The 23,376-nt window shown below is 39.5% G+C and overlaps 1 protein-coding gene across 12 annotated transcripts in view; it reads left to right on the top strand.

Annotated features, from left to right (window-relative positions):
- The window catches only part of adgrb2 (adhesion G protein-coupled receptor B2), a 223,405-nt gene that overhangs the window by 109,941 nt on the left and 90,088 nt on the right, over positions 1-23,376 (top strand). For 6 of the 12 annotated variants that reach the window (XM_079652996.1, XM_079652994.1, XM_079652992.1 and 3 more), the window contains exons 5-13: positions 4,383-4,544; positions 9,510-9,674; positions 10,069-10,233; positions 12,424-12,525; positions 13,938-14,044; positions 14,949-15,143; positions 15,613-15,681; positions 16,316-16,424; positions 16,571-16,717. In XM_079652996.1, coding sequence (XP_079509122.1) covers positions 4,383-4,544; positions 9,510-9,674; positions 10,069-10,233; positions 12,424-12,525; positions 13,938-14,044; positions 14,949-15,143; positions 15,613-15,681; positions 16,316-16,424; positions 16,571-16,717 — 1,221 coding nt within the window. The remainder of the gene's footprint in view (positions 1-4,382; positions 4,545-9,509; positions 9,675-10,068; positions 10,234-12,423; positions 12,526-13,937; positions 14,045-14,948; positions 15,144-15,612; positions 15,682-16,315; positions 16,425-16,570; positions 16,718-23,376) is intronic. The other 6 variants (XM_079652995.1, XM_079652986.1, XM_079652988.1 and 3 more) reach the window with 1 other exon arrangement.

Raw genomic sequence — 23,376 nt, 5'->3', positions numbered from 1 at the left:
ATGTAACAATCTCAATATAATGTTTCCCTTGCTTATACATCAAATGCTCTAAGATCAAACATATGCAGTTTGAATCTGAGAAAATCCAACACATAAACAGCTCACGCATGCAAGCATGAGCCTTTTCAACCCTGATGTTTAGAACATGGCGGCCAATCGAGCTAGCTCACTGATTTATCTGAAAGATCTGCAAGGGAAATGTTCTTTATAAACATCCTCTATTCTGTTTCATATGCATATTATCCACTCAAAAATATACAAGGCACACAAGCAAAGTGTGAACACGCTCACTATTTCACAGTTTCTCCCAGAGTATCCTGAGGTGGGGAGAGTACAGTCTGCATACTTAAATTCAGTTGGCCAGAATGTTCTATTTTCGTTTTTTTTTTAACATTTATTTGTGTTTGTGCAAAAGTTAGAACTTGGATGTATTGGTATTTTATGAGTGTGGGTGGATATGTCTCTGGGCACATCTCTGTGCATGCGTGTATGTGTGTCTGCACAAGTTAGGGAACATCAAAGAAAAGTAGCTTGGACAGAAAGCCAATGAAGTGAAAATAGAAAAAAAAAAAATCTCCTTGTTTTCTCAAGGATAAAACTCCTAAATTAAGGTGATACAGATAATCCATTTTAAGTAATGCACTGAATCTTGACAAAGCAAACTAGGCAGTAATTGCTTTGGCAAATTAACTTTTTTTGAAATATGTACTGAAATCTTTTATGCCCCAAGGCGTGCAAAGTAAAGTAGTATCCCTCTACTTCTGTTCCGTTTAGCTACTGCTCATTTACCATAGATTCAGTGACATTTAAAATATGGAGCGGGACAAATGTGCATTATAAACACAGTGTGTGTGGGTCAGTGCGTAGTCAATCGCTGCTACATCACACTTCCGGGAATGATTTAGAAAAGAGACCGAGGGTGCATGCGAGGATACATGAACTACTGTAATGGCAGAAGAACACACAAAACTACACTTTGCACAGAGCCTTATAAGCAGCTTTATATAATGCAGCAACCAGAGGAAACTGCTACTATTGATGCTTTCTTAGGATCAATATCATGCATGTGTCCAATTAGAGAATATGCATTTGCAAAAGCTAAAAAAAGTTAAAGCCGATATCTTTTTACATCATACATCATTAGTACTTATATTTGAAATGAAATAGATATTAAAGACGAGAGTGGTAGTTTTGCATCCTAATTAGGCATAGCTGTATTCTCTGTGGTGTGAATGTGTGTCCCGCTAAGTGTGTGTGCATGTTTGAATAAAGAAAAGTGTGCATGGAAATGTTCCCCTTTCTCGTTGAGCCTATTTGCATTGGATTTAGAAACCCAGGCCAGGAGTAATTCATTCTATATGCCACCTTTTATTTGAGCACTTTTTTTCAGCCGACACACTTTTTCCCCATTCTCTTGCAAAGATGAATATCTGGCGTTCATTGACTTTGTGAATGGGTGTTAAGAGATATATCTGTCACTTTGGGGTTTCAAAGTTCATCCGTTTGTTATTTTAATTTTTTTTTGTCCTGCTGCTTTAAACATGTTCTTTTCCATCTCCCTCTGTGACTGCAACACGGGTGGCAATAACATACCTTTTTAATGTGCACAGTTGAACTACAAAGAGCTGTTTTAATGTTAATGGTGTTGTTAATATAGACAATAGTTTTCAAAGAATTGCTTTTTTTATGACTGGAAATACAACTGGATGGGGAGTGATTACTCTGTCACCAATAGGTGGTGTAAGAACATCCTAAATGCTGTCTCTGAAGACGTTTGTATCGTGTTTGTTACTCTTTTATTTGCTTATCTTTTTCTACCCATGTCCTCCTATCTCCAATTTATCTTTTTTCCACTAATGTGTCTTAGACCCAAAGCTGCTCTTGCTTGGCTTTATAGGCTAAATGATTGGCTTTGCACAGTCAGACTTCAGTTCTTGGTTTGAGAGATGGAGATTACATTTGGATGAATAAGTAATGTCTTACAAGCAATCTTGTAGTGTCGAAGTAAAAACAAAAAATATGCTAAATAACAGAACTGCGACTGAATTGTGCGTTTTTTTTGTACTGGGTTTGATAGATGAAGATTCGATTTCAATGAATAAGTAATGTCCTACAAAGCAATCTTGTAGTGTCCTAGAAAAAAGGGAGGTTAAAATTGCTCCTACTGAGCTGATTGACTGTATTTTTATTTATTTTTGAACTTGTTATTGTATCACGTTGCTTCTGTCTTCTGAAAAAGTTTGGCAGTGTGGGATGAGAAACACCTACGAAATCTGCCTCACTTTGAGGATTATATTTTATTTTTATCAGGACTTGGAAATCAGTTTTATTCCATATTTGATACCAGACTAATTTCGCTATTAAGAACCCAACATTGCCTTTTATACTGCAGTAAAAAAATGCTTTCAAACCAGTAACATGATAATGAAATTTAAAATAAATAAAAGATTGCACTAGTTGTTCATTGCTGGCCAGAGTACGACTTAAAACTACCAAAATGATTGGATTGCACTATAGTTATTTTTAATTATTCTTACAGTCTTGATAACTTAATCTTGCTCAAACTGATAGCAAACGGTTCCAAGATTGACGCTAACCTAGCCGGCGCTATTCTGCTATTTAGTCCGATACAATAAAAGGTTATTGCCATTGTAACTTGAGTTATGTTTTGCTTTTGGGGGTATGCAATGTGAAATCAATATTAAACAGCTCATTAATGAAGTATCCTCAAAGATAAGTCCTCAATATTTAAAATGAGCGAACAAACGTTAGCTTTATCCATCGGTTTGCTATGCAGCATTTACAGAAGTATGGGTTAATATTTAACCACTATTCTCTATGTTAGAATTTTTTTGTGTAGTGGAAGCTTTTTAAAAAATACATATTTGCTAAGTTAACATCTACTTGCTTGTACTTCATTTCAGCACGGCCCACTTTTGAGCTGGAAAAGGCATTTCATAAAGTTTAAGACTAAAATACGGATACAATCCCCATGCTGCTTTTTTCCTTTACTCTTGCAACATACGGTATAGCCATTTTGTAGAGCAGCTTTATTAAAAAGCACTGATACCATCTTTTTAAACTTAAATTGAGAATATTTCACTATTTACCAGCTCTCTATATCGCTGTACTTTTTAATACCATAACTCTCGCTCCATCTCAGCCTTCTACTCCTGCTCCTCTGAGCCTCGCTTCACAGAGTCGGCTAAATTATTTATCGCCATAATTTATTTAGCTTTGCTCAACACAGGACCAGCAATCTTCATCCTGCTGTCTCTAACTTTCTCTCCCTTCCCATCCTTATATCTTGGTTTCTATATTTCGTTCAGCATCTCTTCAAATGTTCACCTCTCTCTTTTGTCCATGTCTTTCAACACGGCTTAATCTCCTCTGGTCTCTGGCTGAGGCTTTCAGTGTTTTTCGAAAAAAAACGTTCTGTTTTTCTTGGCCTTTTTTCTTTTATCCCAAAGTCTGATAAACGTTTTGAGCCCATATCTTGTCGTGTTCTTTCACATCCACTCTCCTCCTTTCACAAATGTATCTGTTTTCATTCATTCCTTTCTTTGACACATTCATTATGTAATTGTTTCCTTTTTTGGTGTCTCCCAATAAACATTTATTTGGTATAATTGTTCCTCTATCTGTCTCAACATAATCATACCTAAAGGTTGTTTTAGACAGCCTCAAATGAGTTCAGCCCTTTTTGAATGTTTCTTTATATTAGTTTTTCTCTTAAATGGCACAATATGCCAACCTAACAAAGCTTGAATACTGTGCAATAAGACATGCAAGAACCTGGTGTCAGTCAAGCAGCATCACAAAAATTCACAAAAATGTTTGGCAACTCTTCTCATGTATTCTTTTAATCAACGTATTTCATTGTTAGTTGATGTAAAAAAAAAGGGTTGAAATGTGCAATGGAGATAATACAAAGCAAAACGGAGGGAAAAGGATGAGAAACATTTGGATTCTTTAATTGGTGTGTGGCGTGTTTGAAGTCAGTTGAGTGTTGGATCGTCTGGGTACCTCTACATACTAACTGAAAGCTTTAATACTTTCAGAGGTAAACTTTCCACATTCGTTATCATGACTCAAGCTGCATGACTTCAAAAAGCGCCCGATCCTAACCTCCATTCTCTTTCATGTAGCAGCATGTCAGTGCGGCTTCATTCTCACTGCTTGTTGTCCATTGAAACTGGAATGTTTTTTTGTTGAGGTCAGGAGTTCACCTCCTTCATGTTTTTTTTAAGGAATGTGCTCTCAGACTCATTTGATATCTCATGTTTCTCCCATTCTCTAACCCTCCTGCCTGCGATGGGATGCTCCGACCAATCCCTCATCTCCCATCCCCATCTTGTGCGTATGTTTGTGGGTGTTTGCAGTGCATGGGCTTTGGGAGGAGTGGTCGTCATGGAGTCTGTGCTCTGTGACCTGTGGGCGGGGCTCCAGGACTCGAACCAGGAAGTGTGTAAACGGAAGCGCGGCAATGGCTTGTGGATATCCCGAGACTCAGACCAAACTCTGCAACATAGCAGTGTGTCCTGGTTAGTACCATCCCCATTTACATGATACACCCAGACCAGCATGTCTCTCTGTCTTTTCATGGATCACCATTTTCAAAAACAACTTTTATATGTACACTTTCTCACTGCATTTATGTTTTCTGTTCTTCCATTATGCTCTTGTAGTGACCAAGTTATTCCCTCCTCTACTGAATTAATAATTGGACTAATACTATAGGAGCAGTTGAGTAGAAAAACATACACGCTAGCCTCCATTAGCTACAGCTTAACTTTTCTTAGTTTTAAATAGCCTTTCACTTTGTTTGAGGCCTTAACTACTGATCTCTAGTGGTGCTAAATAGTAGAGTTAGCATGCTGAACTAAGATAGTAAACATTGTAAACACTTTTTTGAGGAATTAATTAGCTTTATCATTGTGAACATGTTAGCCTGCTGATGTTAGCATTTTGCTCAATGCACCATTGTCCCTATAGTTGGTTTGACAGTTTGCTGCTTTCCTTTTTCTTTCTCCTGTCTAATGTTGTACACAAGACCTACTGTAAAAACTATTTGTTTCACTCGTTATTGGAATTCAACAAAATACATACCACAATGCAAATGGCTAAATTGGGCTTACTTTCCATGATTCTATAGTGTGACAATAATAGTTATGGGTGTAAACAAATTGGAATAATGCATGCATGAACACTTCCAATTTGGAGTAGTGGGAAATAGTTTCCATTCTAACTTTTCTGCTGACATGGCGTGAATGCAACAACCTCCATATGTCCCGCCTGCTTATGCTCACTGCTTAATATCCTGCATACTTTTCAGTTTCATGTTCACCTCTGGTCAGCCATTGCAGTCATGCCCACTCCTCAACGCTCACACCAGAAATCGTGCTGGGTCGTAGCCTAGCAACGCCTTTAAGTTGGACTTCTATGCTTCCTCCATGGTTGGCTCGGTTTAGATTGCTAAGAAGTCCTGCCGTGGAGGTCTTCAGCTTTTGTCTCTGAGAGTACCTGTTGGACCTTGTCAAGAACAGCAATAAGTCACTGGTGCAGCCCCATCTAATTCTAGTATCAAAGGTATCTCGGGACTTTATTCCAATCTGGCTCAGGCTGCCCAGCTGAAACATCTTCATCAGGCTGCATTGGAGTGGAAAAGGACAGACTAGCTTGAAATAAGCTCTCAATACCAGACTCTGACAAAACAGAGAGGGAGGTTTTGGCCAACAGCTACCTCAGCCTATCACAGAGGAGGTTTCCAGATTCAAACATTTGAGATGAAAATACTTACATCTACCCATTAGATGTGATCAGCTTTATGAAAGGAAAACTCTTTGGCATTTTGAAACTACACTTCAGGCACATATATTGCCACGGTGCGATGTTAATGTTTCTTTAAAGTGTAACTTTTGAAAACCACTTAATATGAAAGCATTGACATTAGAACGGAATATGAATTCCAGTTATTAAATGTGTGCTTGCTGCGTTCTCAGAGGTTTCTATATAACATTGGAATAATGGCATCAATGGACACAAACTAACACACAAGACGGCTTGTAAAACAATTGCTGGCTGCTTTGTTCTTTTGCAATAATAACCGTTTTAAATCCCGACTTGTTTTGAGTGTGTGCTTATATAGTATGTACTCACTCACTGGCTAAGCAATTATAACAGGGTGAGTGATTTTTATTTACAATTGCTAAGGTAAAGAATCCTTTTTCTTTTACCTTTATGACAACATATTTATTTATATATATGTGAATGCCACTGAATCCTTTCTTGGCTAAAGATTTAGTGTTGTTATGCTCCCGACTGAGTCATGTTTTTGTGTGGCTTTTTTGTTTTAATGTTTTTTTTCAAAGCAGTGGTTTTATAAGGTTAATATTTAAAAACAAAACTGTCCCCATTGCCAGACAAGGAGGCTGCAAAGTTATGGCTCAAAGAGGAAGAAACAGGGAGACGTCGTAATCCAAAGTATTGCCTCCGGGATGTTTTGCCATGCTGTTTTGGGAACAGTGATGGAAATAGGGGGTTTGGGAGGAAGGCTCTTCCTTCAAGGGCCTGAAGGAAATGTGTGTATGTGTGTACTCGTATGGTTTATGTGTTTGTGTATGAGTGTGTGAATCTATCACAACAGATTATGCTTGCTTATGGGAGTTCAAAGGCAAATGGTCCTTTGAAATGATGAATACCAGCACAGGCCTTTTGGCAAAATCCTCCATGCATAGAAAATATGTGTGTGTGTGTGTGTGTGTGTGTGTGTGTGTGTGTGTGTGTGTGTGTGTGTGTGTGTGTGTGTGTGTGTGTGTGTGTGTGTGTGTGTGTGTGTGTGTGTGTGTGTGTGTGTGTGTGTGTGTGTGTGTGTGTGTGTGTGTGTGTGTGTGTGTGTGTGTGTGTGTGTGTGTCAGAGATTGGATCTTATTTGAAGGCAGATATTCAGACAGCATACTATGCCATATAATATTCTCTATCCATACTGCACAGTGTTAAACCCACATAGGAATTAATCAAATTGATTCTATTTCTCTAGTATTTCTTATCTCTCTTCACAGTGGCTCATCACGAATGTAAACATAGACTAAGACATCAGACAAATGCATGGATGTTAAGGCAAAGCTGTAAATGTTAATGGCAGCTGATGCATCACATATGACTACAATCAACAGATTAAGAGTTAAACCGGCTGAAATGTCACACATGAATAATTGATTTTAACAGACCTTTTATAATGTCAACATCTGAAACAAGCTATATATAAAATAAACAGTCAGACATGAATCCCTACATGTCATTGGCCATACTGTCTTAATAGTTTAAGTCACTGGCAAGAAAACAGCCTCCCAGGAGAGAGTTTCCGTGCTAGGTTTCTATATGCCGTTTGTTTTGTCACGTTCACACTGAAATTCTATCCAACAGTGTTGGCCCCAGCTAGTTGGAACAGAGTAAAAGCCACACACAGCGTGATTGACCACATTACCAAGGATAGATGGCAATGGCTTCCCACTTGGGAGAACCAGACAAATACATTTACTGGACTGTACTTCACATTCTCTGCTACTTAAAGCCCCTGTGTGTAGAATGTGTGCCTCGATATATCATTTTGAGCCCAAACAAGTAACAGTTCTCACTTTGAATTGATGTTCTTAATATAAACACAAATAGACAGGCTGATCTATTAAACAATAGCTATATACGGACCAGGTTTCTTCTCTTTTTCATAGCCTGTTAAGATGTGATTAAACTTACCTTGACTTAATTTATTCTACACAGTTTCAAAAAAGACTTTGCTTGAACTGTCAGAGCATTTATAATGTATATTTATTTTCAGCATAGACCTCTGCATCAACTCGGCTTGACTTAAGGCTACATTAAATAGAAACATCCAACTTATATCGGTTGTATGCAAGCTCTACAACAATATTCTTGATTGATCAAATGTCTTTCAATTGTAGTTAAACCAACAGATAATTCTCACCCAACTCTGCTTTATACAGAGTTTGAATGTATTAGTTTCGTCTTACAGTCCCGTTTCCATCAATCACTTTCAAAAGCTGGCCGCTTTTTAAGCAAAACATTGTTGGATTTGAATAGATGGTACAATATATAATACATAATTGCTCTCTGACTAGCTCACCATTACCCCTTAACAAGGTCATCTGAGTTAAAGGTTTTGTGAGAATTTCAGTTAATTTCTGCGTCAGGCCGTTGTGTCCTTTGGCAAGACACTTTACCCGCATTTGCTCCTGTGGGTAATGTCCACAGTAATGACTCTTACATGTCTAATATGTGTAATGTGTATTTGGAAAGCGCTTTGAGCCCCTGTAAAAGCGCTCTAATAAAAAATGTTATCCATTATTATTATTATTATTATTAATTTTGAGTCTAAAATCATTACACTTTGTTCAGTACAGTTATGTTGCAAAATAGGACAATTCAAAGCATATTTCACGTCCATATGCTGGAGGCAGCACATAGTAACACTGCTGTCAACATAATTGAGCCTTGTGTTGTTTGTCAATTCAAATTATCACCTCTAGGAATGTGTGTCTGATTAAAAAAACAATACATACAAAAAAAAAAAATCAATAATTACCATTTGCAACAATACAATATTAAGCCCCTTTATAAAGAGTATGATAACATATACATCGCCATTGTCACAGGTTGGTAATTGGTTCTCCTGTGATTTTTCGGTTTTACTCAAGGGTTCTAATAAATAATGCATTGAGGAATGAATTAAGAATATTTGTCATTTGCCTTTTCTCAGCCGAACGCTGTGTTCTGTTTTGTGACACAGATCCTCAAAATTGTCTTTTACAAGCTTTGAAGTTAATGGCATACTAGAATTATGCACCCAATTAATGATTAAACTCCCTGTTTGAGATGATATAATGCAAAACAATCATAATTGTTTTGCATTTTGGATATTCCATTTGACGACTCAATTACTCCAGGAATGCTCTCTTATTAAAGGGGACAGTGGGGGCTTTGATTACACCTGTGCTCATGAGGCTTTGGTTAAGCTATTTTATTTGCATGCATTGTTACGACTGGCAGGTCTGAATTGTACTGAAATGATGTGTATTCATCTATTTCTGCATAAAGAGTCAATAAATCCACATGTGGAGCCTTTCTAATATCACTTTGAATGAAAACCCAACAGTCTGTACTCTGTGTGAACTCTTTAAAACACTGCATGATATGAATAGTAATGGGAAAATTTCCCTACAGATATTTATAATGTCAATAAAAGAAAGAAATATGTTTGTTTGTTTGTTGCTTTGAATGAAAACACATTGTATATTCTGTTTACTTGTAGCCCTCTCACAGTTTCTGTCCTGTGTCTTTTCTGCCTTTGCACCTTTCTTGACCCAAAAATCTGCTTTACCAATCTGAATCAATTTCCCCTTATTTCCCCATGTCTCTCAAACTCTTCTTCTATCAATCTCATACATTTTCCTGTCTCTCTATGTCTCTCACCCCCTTTCCCCGCTGTCTAGTGGAAGGCCAGTGGTTGGAGTGGGGGCCGTGGTTGAAATGCAGTGTGACCTGTAACACGGGAAGCCAGCAGAGACAGAGGCGCTGCAGTGCGTCTGTGCACGGCTGGGCTGAGTGTAATGGGGATCATCAGGAGAGCAGAGAATGCACCAACCCTTCCTGCAGTGGTAAGGCGTACAAATGAATTATTAGTATTCACACTCGCAAACGCAATTATGCAAACATGCATTATCTAAAGGCATCTGTATGGTTTTCTTTGATTCTAGTCCACACACCAGCAATTTGTGTGTTGGGACCCAGTTTGTTTGGACTGGAGTTCCCGGAGGACAAACATACTAGTGTGTTTTATTGAGCCTAGGGCCCACAATGGGTTCCTATTAATTAAGTTACCACACTGAAAAATTGAAAAAGCCTAGAAATTGCTGCCTTGAAGTTGTAACCTAAATTTGCTACTCTTCAACAACTCCCATATTTTCTTCACTTAACATGCTGCTTTCTTTCGCTCTCACGCTTCCTCTCTACTCCCCAATCTTCTCCGGCGGTGCTATGCTCCTGTTCTAGGTGGAGGTAACTGGGGCAACTGGAACCACTGGAACCTCTGCAGCAAGACATGTGACTCGGGTTGGCAGCGCCGCTTCAGGATGTGTGAGGGGACCGGAGACCAGGGCTATCCATGTGAGGGCTCAGGGGAGGAGGTCCGGGCCTGTAATGAGAAGAAGTGCCCTGGTCAGTGACTCTGAATGTGTGTGTGAGCGGAGAAAATGAGGGATTTATGTAATCACTATTCATGCTTGGAAACGTGCTTGGTTTCATTTCTCTGCATGCGGCTCCTGCTGGGTCCCTGTTGGAGATTGTGTGTATCTGTGCCCGATCACATGCACAGCAGGCTGTCAGGCAGCATGGAAGTTATTACCAGTGGTTTTTCTTTTATATTTGAATGTAGTTTGTGAGCCCTAACAGTAGATTATTATTTGATAGGAAATACATTTTTGGGGAATTATTGATTTTGTATGTCTGTGCCTTGTGGCGCATTTATTTCTTCTTCTCTGTTTACCTAAGAGATACTCCATTTCTCCTTTTATATCTCTTCTTTAACATTGTTTTTATAGCACTAATCTAACTCGCCTTATTTGAACCGTTTAGTGTTTCTCTGCCTGGTCAAGACGAGATGTTCAATGTCATTGTCAGCCGCTGCAGGAAACAGTTTGGTTTAACAAGCATTCCTCTTGACTGTAGCTGTGTGTGCTTGTGGAATATGCAAGTGTATGTTCTGTAAAAGCCCAAATGCCATACAGTATTTGTACGTACTTGCTTTTAGCTCTGACAGGCTACAAACTATCAACTTTAGAGTGTATCTTCCATCGTGACCCCTTTGTTTTGAGTAACTCCCGACCATATTTGACACAAGACGCGGATCTTTTCTGTTGGCATTTCAGGGGAACATCGTATCATATTTTCTCTCTTTTTAAGTATCTCTCTCTTTATATTCACTCTCCGTCCCTTTTCATCTCTATGCATTGCCTCTGCCAACACTCGTCTGCCCCCTCGGAATATCTTCAGAGCACACTCCCCCGTTTTTTTTTTTTTTCATCAGGGTTATGAAAGAGAGAGAGGGGGGGGGGGGAACAGATGAATAAAGAGAGGGGGTGAGATGAAGGGGGAATGAGATACTGTACTGAGGCAGTGACACTGACACAGAGCACTGAGCAATGTACAAGGGAATAAGATTGGGAGCTGCTGCAGGAGAACATTGATTTGAATCTTGTTTTTTTATTTGGTGCTTCTCTGTCTCCCTTTTCTCCTGCGATGTACAGTATGTGTCTATGGGAGTGTGTGCATTGTGATTTCTCTTTTTTTCTGTGTGCCTGCCTGCTAGACTGCTTTATGTTACTTTTATCTGCATTCTTGGTTCGTTTAGGTTAATATTCTTCGGGCCTACTTACCTGTGGCGTCCCTCAAAGCTACATTTTGGGACCTCTTCTGTTTTTATCTTATTTGCTGCCCTTTGTGTCCATTATGTTTGAGAAAGAAGATATTCCTTTGCATGGTTTAACTGAAGCTGTACAAATCTACTTGTTTCTAAAAAATACTGAGGAATAATTGAAGCTTTTGGATGGACTTTATCTTTTAATCTTAATAAAGATTGGACTGAGCACGTTATCCCGGAAGACCTGACTTATTCGTGACTCTGGATGAGCCCTTTAGCTTCTCCCATTTGTTCTCATTATTTTTGACAACTTCTATTTCATGAACCAATATTTTAAGTTGTGAAAAACTAGCTTTGATTAGTCAAGGCTGTTAGCCCTTTAAAGCCTAGTTAGACATTGAACTACTCTTTGGGTGTAGAACATTTGTCTTAGTCATCTGCAGTTACTTCAGAATGCAGTTGCTCGTCTTCTTCCTGGAAAAAGGAAACGTCCTTTTATATCCCCTTTGTTTGCCCTCCTCCACTGGCTACCTGTCGATTTCCGGATTGATTTAACGGTTGAATTGCCTCTACTTACTTCTAAGTAGAGCAATATGGTCGAGTAATCAGATGCTCCTGGTTTTTTCCAGAACTAAACACAAAACCGGTGGTGACAAAGCTTTTGCTGTATCAGCCACTAATCTGTGGAACAGTTTTTATTCATTTACAAATTGCTTCGACTACAGAATCCTTTCAGTCGCGGCTAAAGGCCCAACTCTTCCTCTTAGCATTTGATTGAATTAAACATGACACCTTGACTTGATCTTCTATTGTGCTGCAATTGCTTTACTATTATTATGTGTATTGATTTTCTTCTTGTTATTGGATTGTTTTCGAATTGTATTGTTTGCCAGTTCAGCACTTTTGTCAACTTCTATTGTTTGTATTTGTGCTATGCCAGTGAAATTGATTGACTTTATTTGTTGTGCATTTCTCACCTTACTCTACAGCTCCTCATGAGATATGTAACGAAGATAACCTTCTCTCTATGTCATGGAAAAGGGCCTCAGCTGGAGAAACTGTCTACAACAAGTGTCCAACTAACGCCACAGGTCAGTCACATGATATGCTATATCCCAAATATGTTGGCTTTAAAAAATATTTTAGCCAAGGCTTTCTAGAGATTGTGATGGTGTTAAGCTTGGACTCATTAGTATATCAACAGACATTACACTATACAAACGTGAATTTATTGGTTAATCGAAAAAAAGTAAAAAGCTAGCACTAGAAAAAAGACCAAGCACATGTCCAATAAGATCAAGTTTTCTATCCTCATAAACAAACTCAGTATTTGACATGAACAGTGTAAACTAAAACGAGATAAAAAAGAACAATTTGAAAATGTCCAAGAAAAAAGAAGAAAAAAAAGGGCAGCAGCTTTTGGAGACAGAAAGACTGCAGTTACTCAAATCAACAAATAAAATCAAAAACTATTGGTTGACAGCGGTGGACATTATACTGTTTTCAACTCATGCATTACCCAGCGTCTATTCATCAGTACAGCAGATGTGTCCTGCTTGATTGTAGTCAACCCTTATTTGTTTATTACTTATCACAGTAATTACTTATCACAGTAATTTGAATTTAAACGATTTTCTTGGGCAGCTGACTGCCAGGCATTCCCTTTTAACTTCTAAAAACGAAAACAAGAAAAAGCCTTGATTTTCTTGTAGACACTTTCTTCTTTAGAATTTAAGCCAAGAGCAGATGTGGTTCAGAATGCTTCTGATATAATCGTGTTTCTACATCTATCAAACTATGGTGTTGGATCTGACATCAAAACACGTAGAAAGCAGGAATCAGGGAGCTTGCCAGTAAAATATTCTCGCTTCAAGGATATTACATTTATGATTGGCTTCAAACTAAATTAAATGTGAAACTTAACATTTGATTAATTTCACTCATACTATAAAAACACTTATTTGGCTAGGAAAACATTTGTTGTCTTAGTAAAGTATTTTGGCAGCTTCTCCAGAGTGTCTGCTGTCTGCCATGTTAGAAACGTCAGCAGGTGCAAGCTGCCAAACACTGAACAAAAACAATTCTTCTTAACAATTCTGCTCCCAGAAAAGGCAAATGTAGAATAAGTCCCCTTTTGGTTTTAATTTGTAATAATATAAAAGTGCATATAATGATGTAAATGGTGTTAAATGTGCTCAGGCTTCTCTCGTAAAAATTAATCAAGCTGACTGCCTCTGTATCAACCCCGACTTTATTAGTGTTACAAATTGGAATAACTCTCAGATCAAGAATTCAAGCAAGATGGTTATGTGTTTTGGGCACTAAAATGATTTTTAAAACAATGAAAATCCTTCTTAATTTAGCATCATGTATTATTAGCCTGGAAACAGCAGCAGGGTTATTAATCATTAATGGAATACTTTGGACACAATATTACAAGGAATGGATTCTAGGATTTTGTGGATTAATTATAAACGATTTCTCTCTATGTCTCTCTTTCTAGGATCTGCTAGTCGTCGTTGCATGCTGGATAATAATGGAGTTGCTTTCTGGGGTCCTCCGAGCTTCGCCAGATGCGTCTCACTTGAATATAGATATTTACATTTATCTGTAAGTACTTAGAAATTCTTCCTCAAAAAGGAAAACAATTAATGTGTATGTTCGTCTAGATTACATCATTTCAGCCAGTTATTTATCACCTCCTACGTAACTCATCTTCTGAATCATTATTGAATATATGAGAAAGGAAAGGCTCTGTCTATTTTCAAACATTATTTTCTACCTCAATTGTCCTTCTTTCACCCAACCTGTACCTCTGTTCAACTTTCTTTGTTTGAAAAGTTAACACCGAGTGTCTGTACTCGAGGCTTGCCATATCTCTAATTAGCTTTTCCAGAGCTTTGTGCTCGCACTTATCAATTAATGAATATAGCTAATGAATGTGTTCACCAGCCAGACTGTTTTCCTGCTCTGTGAACTTTAACCTCTCTCATCTCCTCGATGATGGCAGAAGGAGAGGGGGGTCAGGGATTGTGCACCGTGGAGCTGATTGCACTGTTCGTTTCTGTTTCAACCTTTCATTCACACCAGGAGTCAATAATTAATTTTCTGTGATTGCAGTTATCTTCTATTCTTCCAGGCTCTCTCGCCCTCTCTCTCTCTCTCTCTCTGCCTTTCACATTCTCACTCAGCCTTGCTCTCTGTATCTCTGTCTCTGAAGTGATGAGATCCAATTTTTGCGTGAGAGTGTTGCTTGCTCGCCTATTTTAAGCACTAGAACAGAAATCAAACCATGTACAGTGAACCGTATCCTCATCCCCCTTTGGCTCACCCTTAAAATTCCTGTGATTTCTTAGGAAAGAAAACATTATATTTGGTTTGTCATTTTTCACCAGCTACTTCTTTTGAATATGTCTACTACATGCAGTTAGTGCCAATGGGCATGCCTTGTATTATCAAGCAGGGATAAAACCATTAGCATCTTTCAATTTCTGTCTCTCTCTGCACACTGTAGTTACGAGAGCATCTCGCGAAGGGTCAGAGGACCCTGGCTGGGGAGGGCATGTCTCAGATCGTAAGGACTCTCCTGGAGCTCTTGCAGAGAGGGAGCTACTACAGTGGCGACCTTCTCTTTTCCACGGAGATCCTGCGAAATGTGACGGACACCTTCAAAAGAGCAACCTACGTCCCAGCTCCCGACGACGTGCAGGTGAGCACTGAGCCTAATCTAAAAGCACCCTCAAGTCACCAAACAAAACACACAGCCACACACACAGTTACATTTGCAACCCCTTCGAATATATTCAATATAGAGGCTCCATTTTCTACTGCACGTGGTGTGCATAAGAATGAACTACATAGTTGCTCTAGCCTCAAATGGGATTGTTTGCAGCATTTTCTCTCTTTTCACTGCCTGTAAGAGAACAACATGTTTCAGTCAGTTCTTTGACAGACATTGTTTTATGTTTTACGATATGTACAAATGATAAACTCTGCTAGACTTTACAGAATAAAGTGTGGTACTGCTGCTTTTCTTATTTTTCTCATTGGATTTGATTCAGTCTCATGTGTGTGCAAAGAAATACAATATTGTTTTTTAAATGGTGAGTGGTTTCAGGTTTTCTACCTAAAGTATAGCTTAAGTAACTGCATTGACAACATCTTCGTCTTGTGTTTAGAAACTCTTCCAGGTAGTCAGCCTCATGTTGGACATGGACAATGTGGAGAAATGGGAGGACGCCCACCAGGTACTCCCTTTTATGTGTTTATGTGTGTTACTGTATGTATACCTTTTTTATTTGATGACTAAATCGAGAATATTACAAGAATCTACCAACAACATTAAACACTTGGTGACGATAACAACATAAAGAAATATCATTGACGAAAAAAAGGTTTAAAACCTTAACCAGGACATTTGACACGGGACTAAGATTCAATAAAAAAGTAGCACTTTATACAGCTTCCTATATGTGTGTGTGGTCAAAACTGTACATTTGAATATGTGTAAAAGTGTGTGAAAATGCGGGAATGACCACATCCCACAATAACTTTTCATTAGTCATAAAAGCACAACTGTTTACTAAATACAATGGCTATATATCAACTCTACTAGGTGTGTTTATGTGCACATTTGTGTGTTTTTTGTGTGGGACCACGTTTGAGCCCTTGAGGAGGTATGTTTACTTCCCATCTGGACCCAATAAAATATATAATATATCCTGCATCGTTACAATGAACCATTCTGGAACACAAGAAAGTGCCATGGATAAACATTATTCCAAGGGGCGAGACATTTCTCATAGAAAGTTTTCAATGGATTATACTTTTATGAAGAAATTATTCAATATACTTTTTCACCCTTCCCCCTTTTAACTGAAGGTCGCTCCCGGTGCTGCTTTGCTGATGAGGATATTAGAAGATTTCATTCACCTCATTGGAGAAGCCCAGAAGCCTTTCCAGAGTTTCTTGGTGGTTACCAACAATCTTAGTAAGTTTCCAAATCATCCAATTCAAATGCTCATTTAAAAAAGCCCTTGTTCTTGCGATAATTTGTTTTTGCTCAACTTATCTATAACCAGTTTTTTGGCAATGTTGCACTGCATTGAGTGAACGGAGTATGTCTTATTTGTCCAGTGATAACCGTCCAGAGAGAGCCAGTGTCAGCCGTTTCCAGCGATATCAACTTTCCAGTGAAGGGCCGGAGAGGGATGAAGGACTGGGCCAGAACATCAGAGGACAAGCTCTTCATCCCTAAAGAGGTCTTCATCAACCCGGCTGAAGGTAGGAAACTAACACAGATTTACACTTCCTGGGATTTGTTCATACTTATGTGCTTTTTGTACCAATCTGTACCACTCTGTTACCACCATTAGTGACGACATTAGGCTTATGTTCAGGGGTGCACATAAGTGGTACGCAGGTACGCATGCGCGGCAACAATCTGAAATGCGTACCGTCACTTGTGTCACAAAGCGCATTTGCGTAACGACGTACTTGTGAAGCTTTTCCAGAAGGCGGTTAGATCACCGGACGACAGAGTCGGTCTCCGTGTGCACAGACAGGGCTGCTGTTAACGTCGGTCATTACAACGGAATTGTGCCAAAACTACGGAGGGAGACTCCCCCCCCTTCACTGGAGAACTGCGCTAAAACAGCTGATTACAACGTTCACGCTCTGTGGTCACAAAGTACTCCACTAGCCCCCGGCGGCGGCGGCTTTCACAAAGTACTCCACTAGCTCACCCCCCCACCCCCCCGTCGGCTTTTCCCCGTTGACGTTCGCGAAACAGAGGGCTTCATCAAATAACTTTGAGTGGAGCCAGAAGTTGGAGTACCAAACACTGACTCCAGGTACTCATCTGAGTACCTCACTGAGAAAGCTATGTGCACCCCTGCTTATGTTGTTATTTCTAAAGCAAAAAGACAGTTCCAGAAGTCCATCTCAAGTCAAGTTTGAGCACTGAGCTCATAACCTTGAGTTTGCTCTCTTTGAGTCGTCCTCATCACTTTTCTTCTTGAATCTTGAACATATGAGGATATCAACTGCTCAACCCTCTCTCCAGCCAAGGTCGGACCAAGATGTTATCCCGTAGTGAATTCCTACACTCAGAGATGTTTCCCATGGAAGCAGATAGATGGCTTTTCAAGGGCATCGAAGGATAATGCTGGGAAGGACTTGGACTTTAAAAAGACCCTGGAGGGCTGCTCAAAAAGATGCCGGTCTTTCATCCGTGAGAAAGTGTGCCGCATTCCCTTTAAAGCATCAAGTCCTCATACGGTTTTAAAATACGTCTCTTCGTTTTTAGCCATACTTGAAAGCGAACTGCTGGGAATTTCATGTGGTTTCAATTAAAGCCAAGAAATGTGTCCGAATGCACACGTCCAACTGTGGAGGAGATTAAAGGTGAATGAAAGAGGACAACAGGAAGCAGGAGAGCTAAAATAGTTTCAGTGGCTAAAAGTGTAGAAAGAAAGTGTTTTTTAGACAAGAGAGTAGCTGTGGCAGATGCAATCCACTACCGACAAAGACAAAGGTCACATCCCACTGGAAATAACACTGGCAGGCTTCCTGTCTGGCACCCCATGCCCAAATTAAAGTTCAGAATGGCTGTAGGCCGAGAGTGCAGAGCTGTCCGACCTCTGACTCGCTCTGATGACACACACTCTCTTGGATTGGCATCCAACACATCCTGTATGCCGACCTTAGCACACCTCACTTTAACTCTCTTTATCGTGCATGAAATACTCTTATTTTTGACTTTCCTTCCTAACCATTGATCTTGTATGTAACACAACCTGTTTATTTAGTTTCCATGAGGTGTTTTGTCCAAGATGTTTTTACCGGATTTAAAGGAACATCAAATTAATATCCTTCAAAGGAAACGTGTTGCAACTGCATACACAACGGTGTACAAAGCAACATCTGTTTATAATGCTGCTGAATTGTAATTGATGTCACCCGTATTTTATATTCTTTATTAATCAAGCCTTTCTGTTTCACTAAAAGTAACGTCCCATGCGGTGCTTGTAGTGTAATAAAAGCAAATGGCAGTTCCACATCTACTCTGCCATTTTCTCATATGATATTCAGTGCATGCCATTGCCACTTTGGCATATGCTATTTGGTAAATTGTTTAATCCAAACTGCATGTCGTCTGATGAGTTAGGGCATTATTAGTACTCTTTGCCCCTTGCGGGAACTCTGCCTCTTCCTATTGGCAGTTCATGAGTTGAGGTCTTCAGTTGATTGCTATCTATTTGATTGGTTCATTTACCACATAATGAAAGCCTATCTCAGATGGACAGCTTAACTATGCTCATAAAGGCCCATCGGCACCTTTGTGTGTGCATGTGCGCACACAGTTGAACATACACGCGGCCCATTGATAGGTTCATGAATCGCTTCACTGAGCAGAGCCTGGGACTGTTCTTCACCGATTTTCGAAGTCCCTCTCTCTCCCCACTGACTCTCTCTAACACAAACACACATGCAGGCACTCACTCGGTCTTGCAGACACGACCATACATACATACATCCATACATACAATCCAGCAATGCCTTCATATTTCAAATATGCCATAGCTGGTACATGAATGTAGTTATGCTCCTTTAATTTTGAAGTATTTTTGAGCGAGAACCCAAACAATATCTGCTCTAATATATTGTGTTAAAGAACCCCGCAGTTTTTTTTGTGACTGTGTTGAGTATCAAACTATCACAAGTGAGGTGGATCTATGATGATTGGTTCAAATTAAAGTAATGTGTCTATTAGGAATAACTTGACACCACTAACCCTGTTTTTGTGCTTTGAAGTACATAGTGTCACAAATGGGTTAATAGCCTAGCTTAAAAATGGGATGCCTTGGCGGCTAGTCAACTGCTAGCCTGCCTCTCTCCAATGTGGAACAATTTACTGACTATCTTATTTCATCCTTTCGCAAATACAACTGTTAGGATGACATGTTAGCTTTTTTCAACCTTACAAAACGTAAGTCCCTGCATCCAGCTTTTGTTCAATAGGAAATGTCAAACCAGAAAATCGGTGTCAGTTATGTTAATTAGTTCGCTTTTTTTAAGATGTTTTTTTTATTTGGTCCGAGCCACCCAATGTTCAAGTCCTGCTTACCATTAAGCTAAATTAACCTCATTACTTCCTGGCTAATGCTTCTCACTTAACCCAAAGAAGTGCTACTGCTCATCTAATTTACCTCTTTGAACTGCTAAATAGTTTAGAGAATATTATATTATATATACAATATTGAGAGAGGGTGACAATTAAAAAATCAGTCTGTTACGTCAGCGCCATTAACAGCAGCATGGATTTATCAATACACAGTTAGGCTACTGACATTTCAGGGGCCATGGATTCTAACTTGTGGAAACCTCTGTTGGATAATGGATCAATGACAATGAGGCAATCAGGCAGACTAGACTAAAGCCCCTTTCACACACTTCCTGCTTAAATCACAATTTGGTCCTGCACTGAAGGTGGACCTTGTGCGGATCTCTGGATTCTCTGTTTAAAAGGAGCTAAAGACATTAAATATTCAGTGATACGGTTTAGTGCAAATGACTGACCCTTAATAGTCACCATTGCAGGCATATCTTCAGCACATTAGTTGTACCCAGTCTGTTCAACTGGGTTAAAGTAATGCCTTTATTTTCATGTCTTGAAATGTTCCGTGTCATGCAAAAAGGAGTAACTTACTAGGGACCGTCTGTATGGAGCTGTCAGTCTCTGATTAAATCCATCAATTTGTAACGATCAACGATCAAACATAGCTGTGTTAATTAAACGCACAAGGGGTTCTTGATATGAAATAATATATTAAAGGTAAACAGAACTGATAAACGAACAATCTACTCTTTCCACAAAATAGTCCCCATAGTGTATTTACTACAGTCTCCATCCACAAAATAAACAAAGACAGGTTTTATACGTTATTCAATTACATTCACAGTTTTCCAGCCAAACAAAACACAAACAAAACTCAACAAAAAGTCTGCTCGGCGATAAACCGAAATTGTCTTTACTGCCTAATCCAGGCCACTATAGTTAATTGACAAAAAACTGTTGCTCCTGCGCCCGTCGCCAGCAAAAAAACGGAAATGTTTGTAGGCCTATTTAGGCTATAATCCACGGAAAGAAAAACACGATGATCGGCGTGGCACAAAGGAGCGATCTCACCCTGTGTTGGAGAGAATCTCTCTCTCTATCTGTGCGTGTCCTCTCCACAGAGACGTGCTTCTTGGTCGGATCGATATCCACATTCAGTTATTTTCCCCGTTGCATTTTAACGTACATAAACACATGCTGAGGAAAACTTCTCTGAATACCCGCGTTCGCCACACACACACACACACACACACACACACACACACACACACACACACACACACACACACACACACACACACACACACACACACACACACACACACACACACACACACACACACACACACACACACACACACACACACACACACACACACACACACACACACACACACTTCCTCCTCCCGTGAGAACCAGCCCCTGGCATCCTGTTGACACGCCCACTAAAAAGGCCCCGACGCGCAGCGACAGGTGAATATGTAGATGAGGCCTAATGACCTACACCCCCAAACCGTACATAACAGTGGACATTAAGAACTGCAGTTGCGAGGATATTATAAATGTATCATAGTTCATTTCATTTCATGATTATCAACATGCCTTAAACCTTTTCCCCTGCCACTACAGTTTAGAAAAAACACCTTCAATCAATATGTGGCCGTCACAAATGATTGCCTTGCATAAACTCCGATCATATTTTTCCTCACAAATTGCATATTAAAGTTTGCAGCTGGCAACTGGTTTGCCATTTTTGCTGGATTACAGCTGACCACCAATCATTTAGATGTTCAGAAAAGAAGACTGACAAAAAAAGTATGTTCCTGGGAAATTAGAGTTTTATGATGGAGTGCTTTTGTGGTATTAATCATCCTCATGCGTAGGAGTGCCCCACCATCACACAGTGATTTAGCATTTACCCACAATACACTGACTTTCTCATTTGCATGGCTTTGCAGACACTGTCCAATTAGGATCCATCACACTCACAGGCTTTCTCGTGCTGACTTTGATCTGTTTTTGCCTCCTCACAGTCAAACAATCGGGTTTTTTCAACACTGTTCGGGTTCTTTTTGTGTCTTCCTCATCGGTCGTGCATAGCTATCTCTCTTCCTGAGTATTACTTCTTAGGCAGCAGGCAGACAGATTTTGGATGAGTCACACAGTACGTCTGATACCATCAGCCCCCTCTGTCTCTTTCTCTTCCGCTCTCTGTGTCAATGATCCTCTGTCGCTTCTCTCAGCCTGAAAGGGCAAAGGAGGGAGTGCCGTCTCTCAACATGAACTCTTTCCCTCATACTTCTGCTCTCTTCCTCTTTTCCTTCCCTCACTTGAGACAAAGTGACATTTACAGAGGGACACTACGTCTCCTTGGGAGCCCTTGCTCTTTTTGTTGAAAGAAGACTGAAGGGAGTGGTGGAAGGCAATGCGTTTTAAAGGAGGGAAAAGTTGAAGTGTGGCTTGGAGAATCACAGCAACAGATTTAAAAGACAAAAAAAAGGGTCAAACTAATAGAAAGGAAGCCATTGTCTAACATTTGCCTTTTTAAAAAAAATTGGAATTAAGTTAATTGCATGTTAGACCAATGGACTTTTTAGAAACCAGGCTTAATTGAGCTGCTAAGAGGCAGAAATTGTGGCTTCACGCACACAAATTGAGGTTATTTCACCTGAAATAGTGGAATTGTTAACTCGGAAGAATAAGTCTGAGTATGGAATGAGTATGGAAGATGTAGCTGTCATATCAGATGCTGCAATTAACAAACTGTTCTTATTTTGATGTGTTCAACAGAGCATTTGTCAGTGACAGCTCAGGAGTAAATACAAATTAAGCTGACATTGCAGTTTGATGAGACAGGTGAAATCTGTGCTTGTTTGCTTCACCAACTACTCGGTGTATTTGCGTATAGATACATTAAAGTGGACCTATCATGCTATATTTGAAACATATATTGTAGGGCCATGCCTATATAAAACATGTCTGTGAAGTTTTTTTTTCAAAATACCAAACAGATCACCCATTGTACCCATGCCTACTGCTCAAACCCCTCTTTTGAAGCCCTGTTAGAGAAACGCGGATCTTGGGTCCTTAGCTTGAAAAAAAAAAAAAAAAGAGGAGGCGGAGCTAATGCCTGATCAGAATTCTACCGGACATAAAGTTAAATTCTGCTGTGATAAAACGCCATCCTGTTTAAACAACGTCAATGATTATTTCTGAAACAGTATGGAGCTCAAGTGCTTTTTCTCTTGCAGGTTTATCACAAGGTGAGTTCATTTTTATTTCCTGCTTTTTAAACACATGTGCTCTACAGTGCAGGCTAGCTCTGAGTGTTAGCGAGGCTTTCTAATGTAAAGAAAGACGTCCAAAACACGTCAGGCATTGTTGCTGATCGTCACCACGGATAGACACCCGCTCGTTGTGCACCCGTTTCTAAAAGATGTGGGTACGAAGGAAAAGAGAGAGGGTTTTATTTTCTGACGCTGCGTGAGTTCCCCGACGCACCGGGGACACATATTTATGTATAAAAGACATCACAAAGTGCATTTTGCATGATAGGTCCCCTTTAAAGTAAGTTACCTGGTAAAAAAAAGAGTTGAGGTTATCTCCAATCAAACATAATTTGCAGTCTTTTATTTAAACCTTAAATCATCAAACTCACAATTACTTTCCAGAACTCCAAAGCCTAACCTGTCCAAAAACATTTTCAGCAACCCCTTTCCTTGCACACGATGAAAAGAGGTATGCAGAACAACCTTGAACTGGTGGATAGATGGATTGTCTAATGTGATTTTTGAAGACGTTTCTAAGCAAACCATTGCCTCTG

Source organism: Notothenia rossii (genome assembly GCF_949606895.1).
Source record: "Notothenia rossii genome assembly, chromosome: 10".
NCBI lineage: Eukaryota > Metazoa > Chordata > Actinopteri > Perciformes > Nototheniidae > Notothenia > Notothenia rossii.
This window is presented reverse-complemented; position numbering and strand designations above follow the sequence as displayed.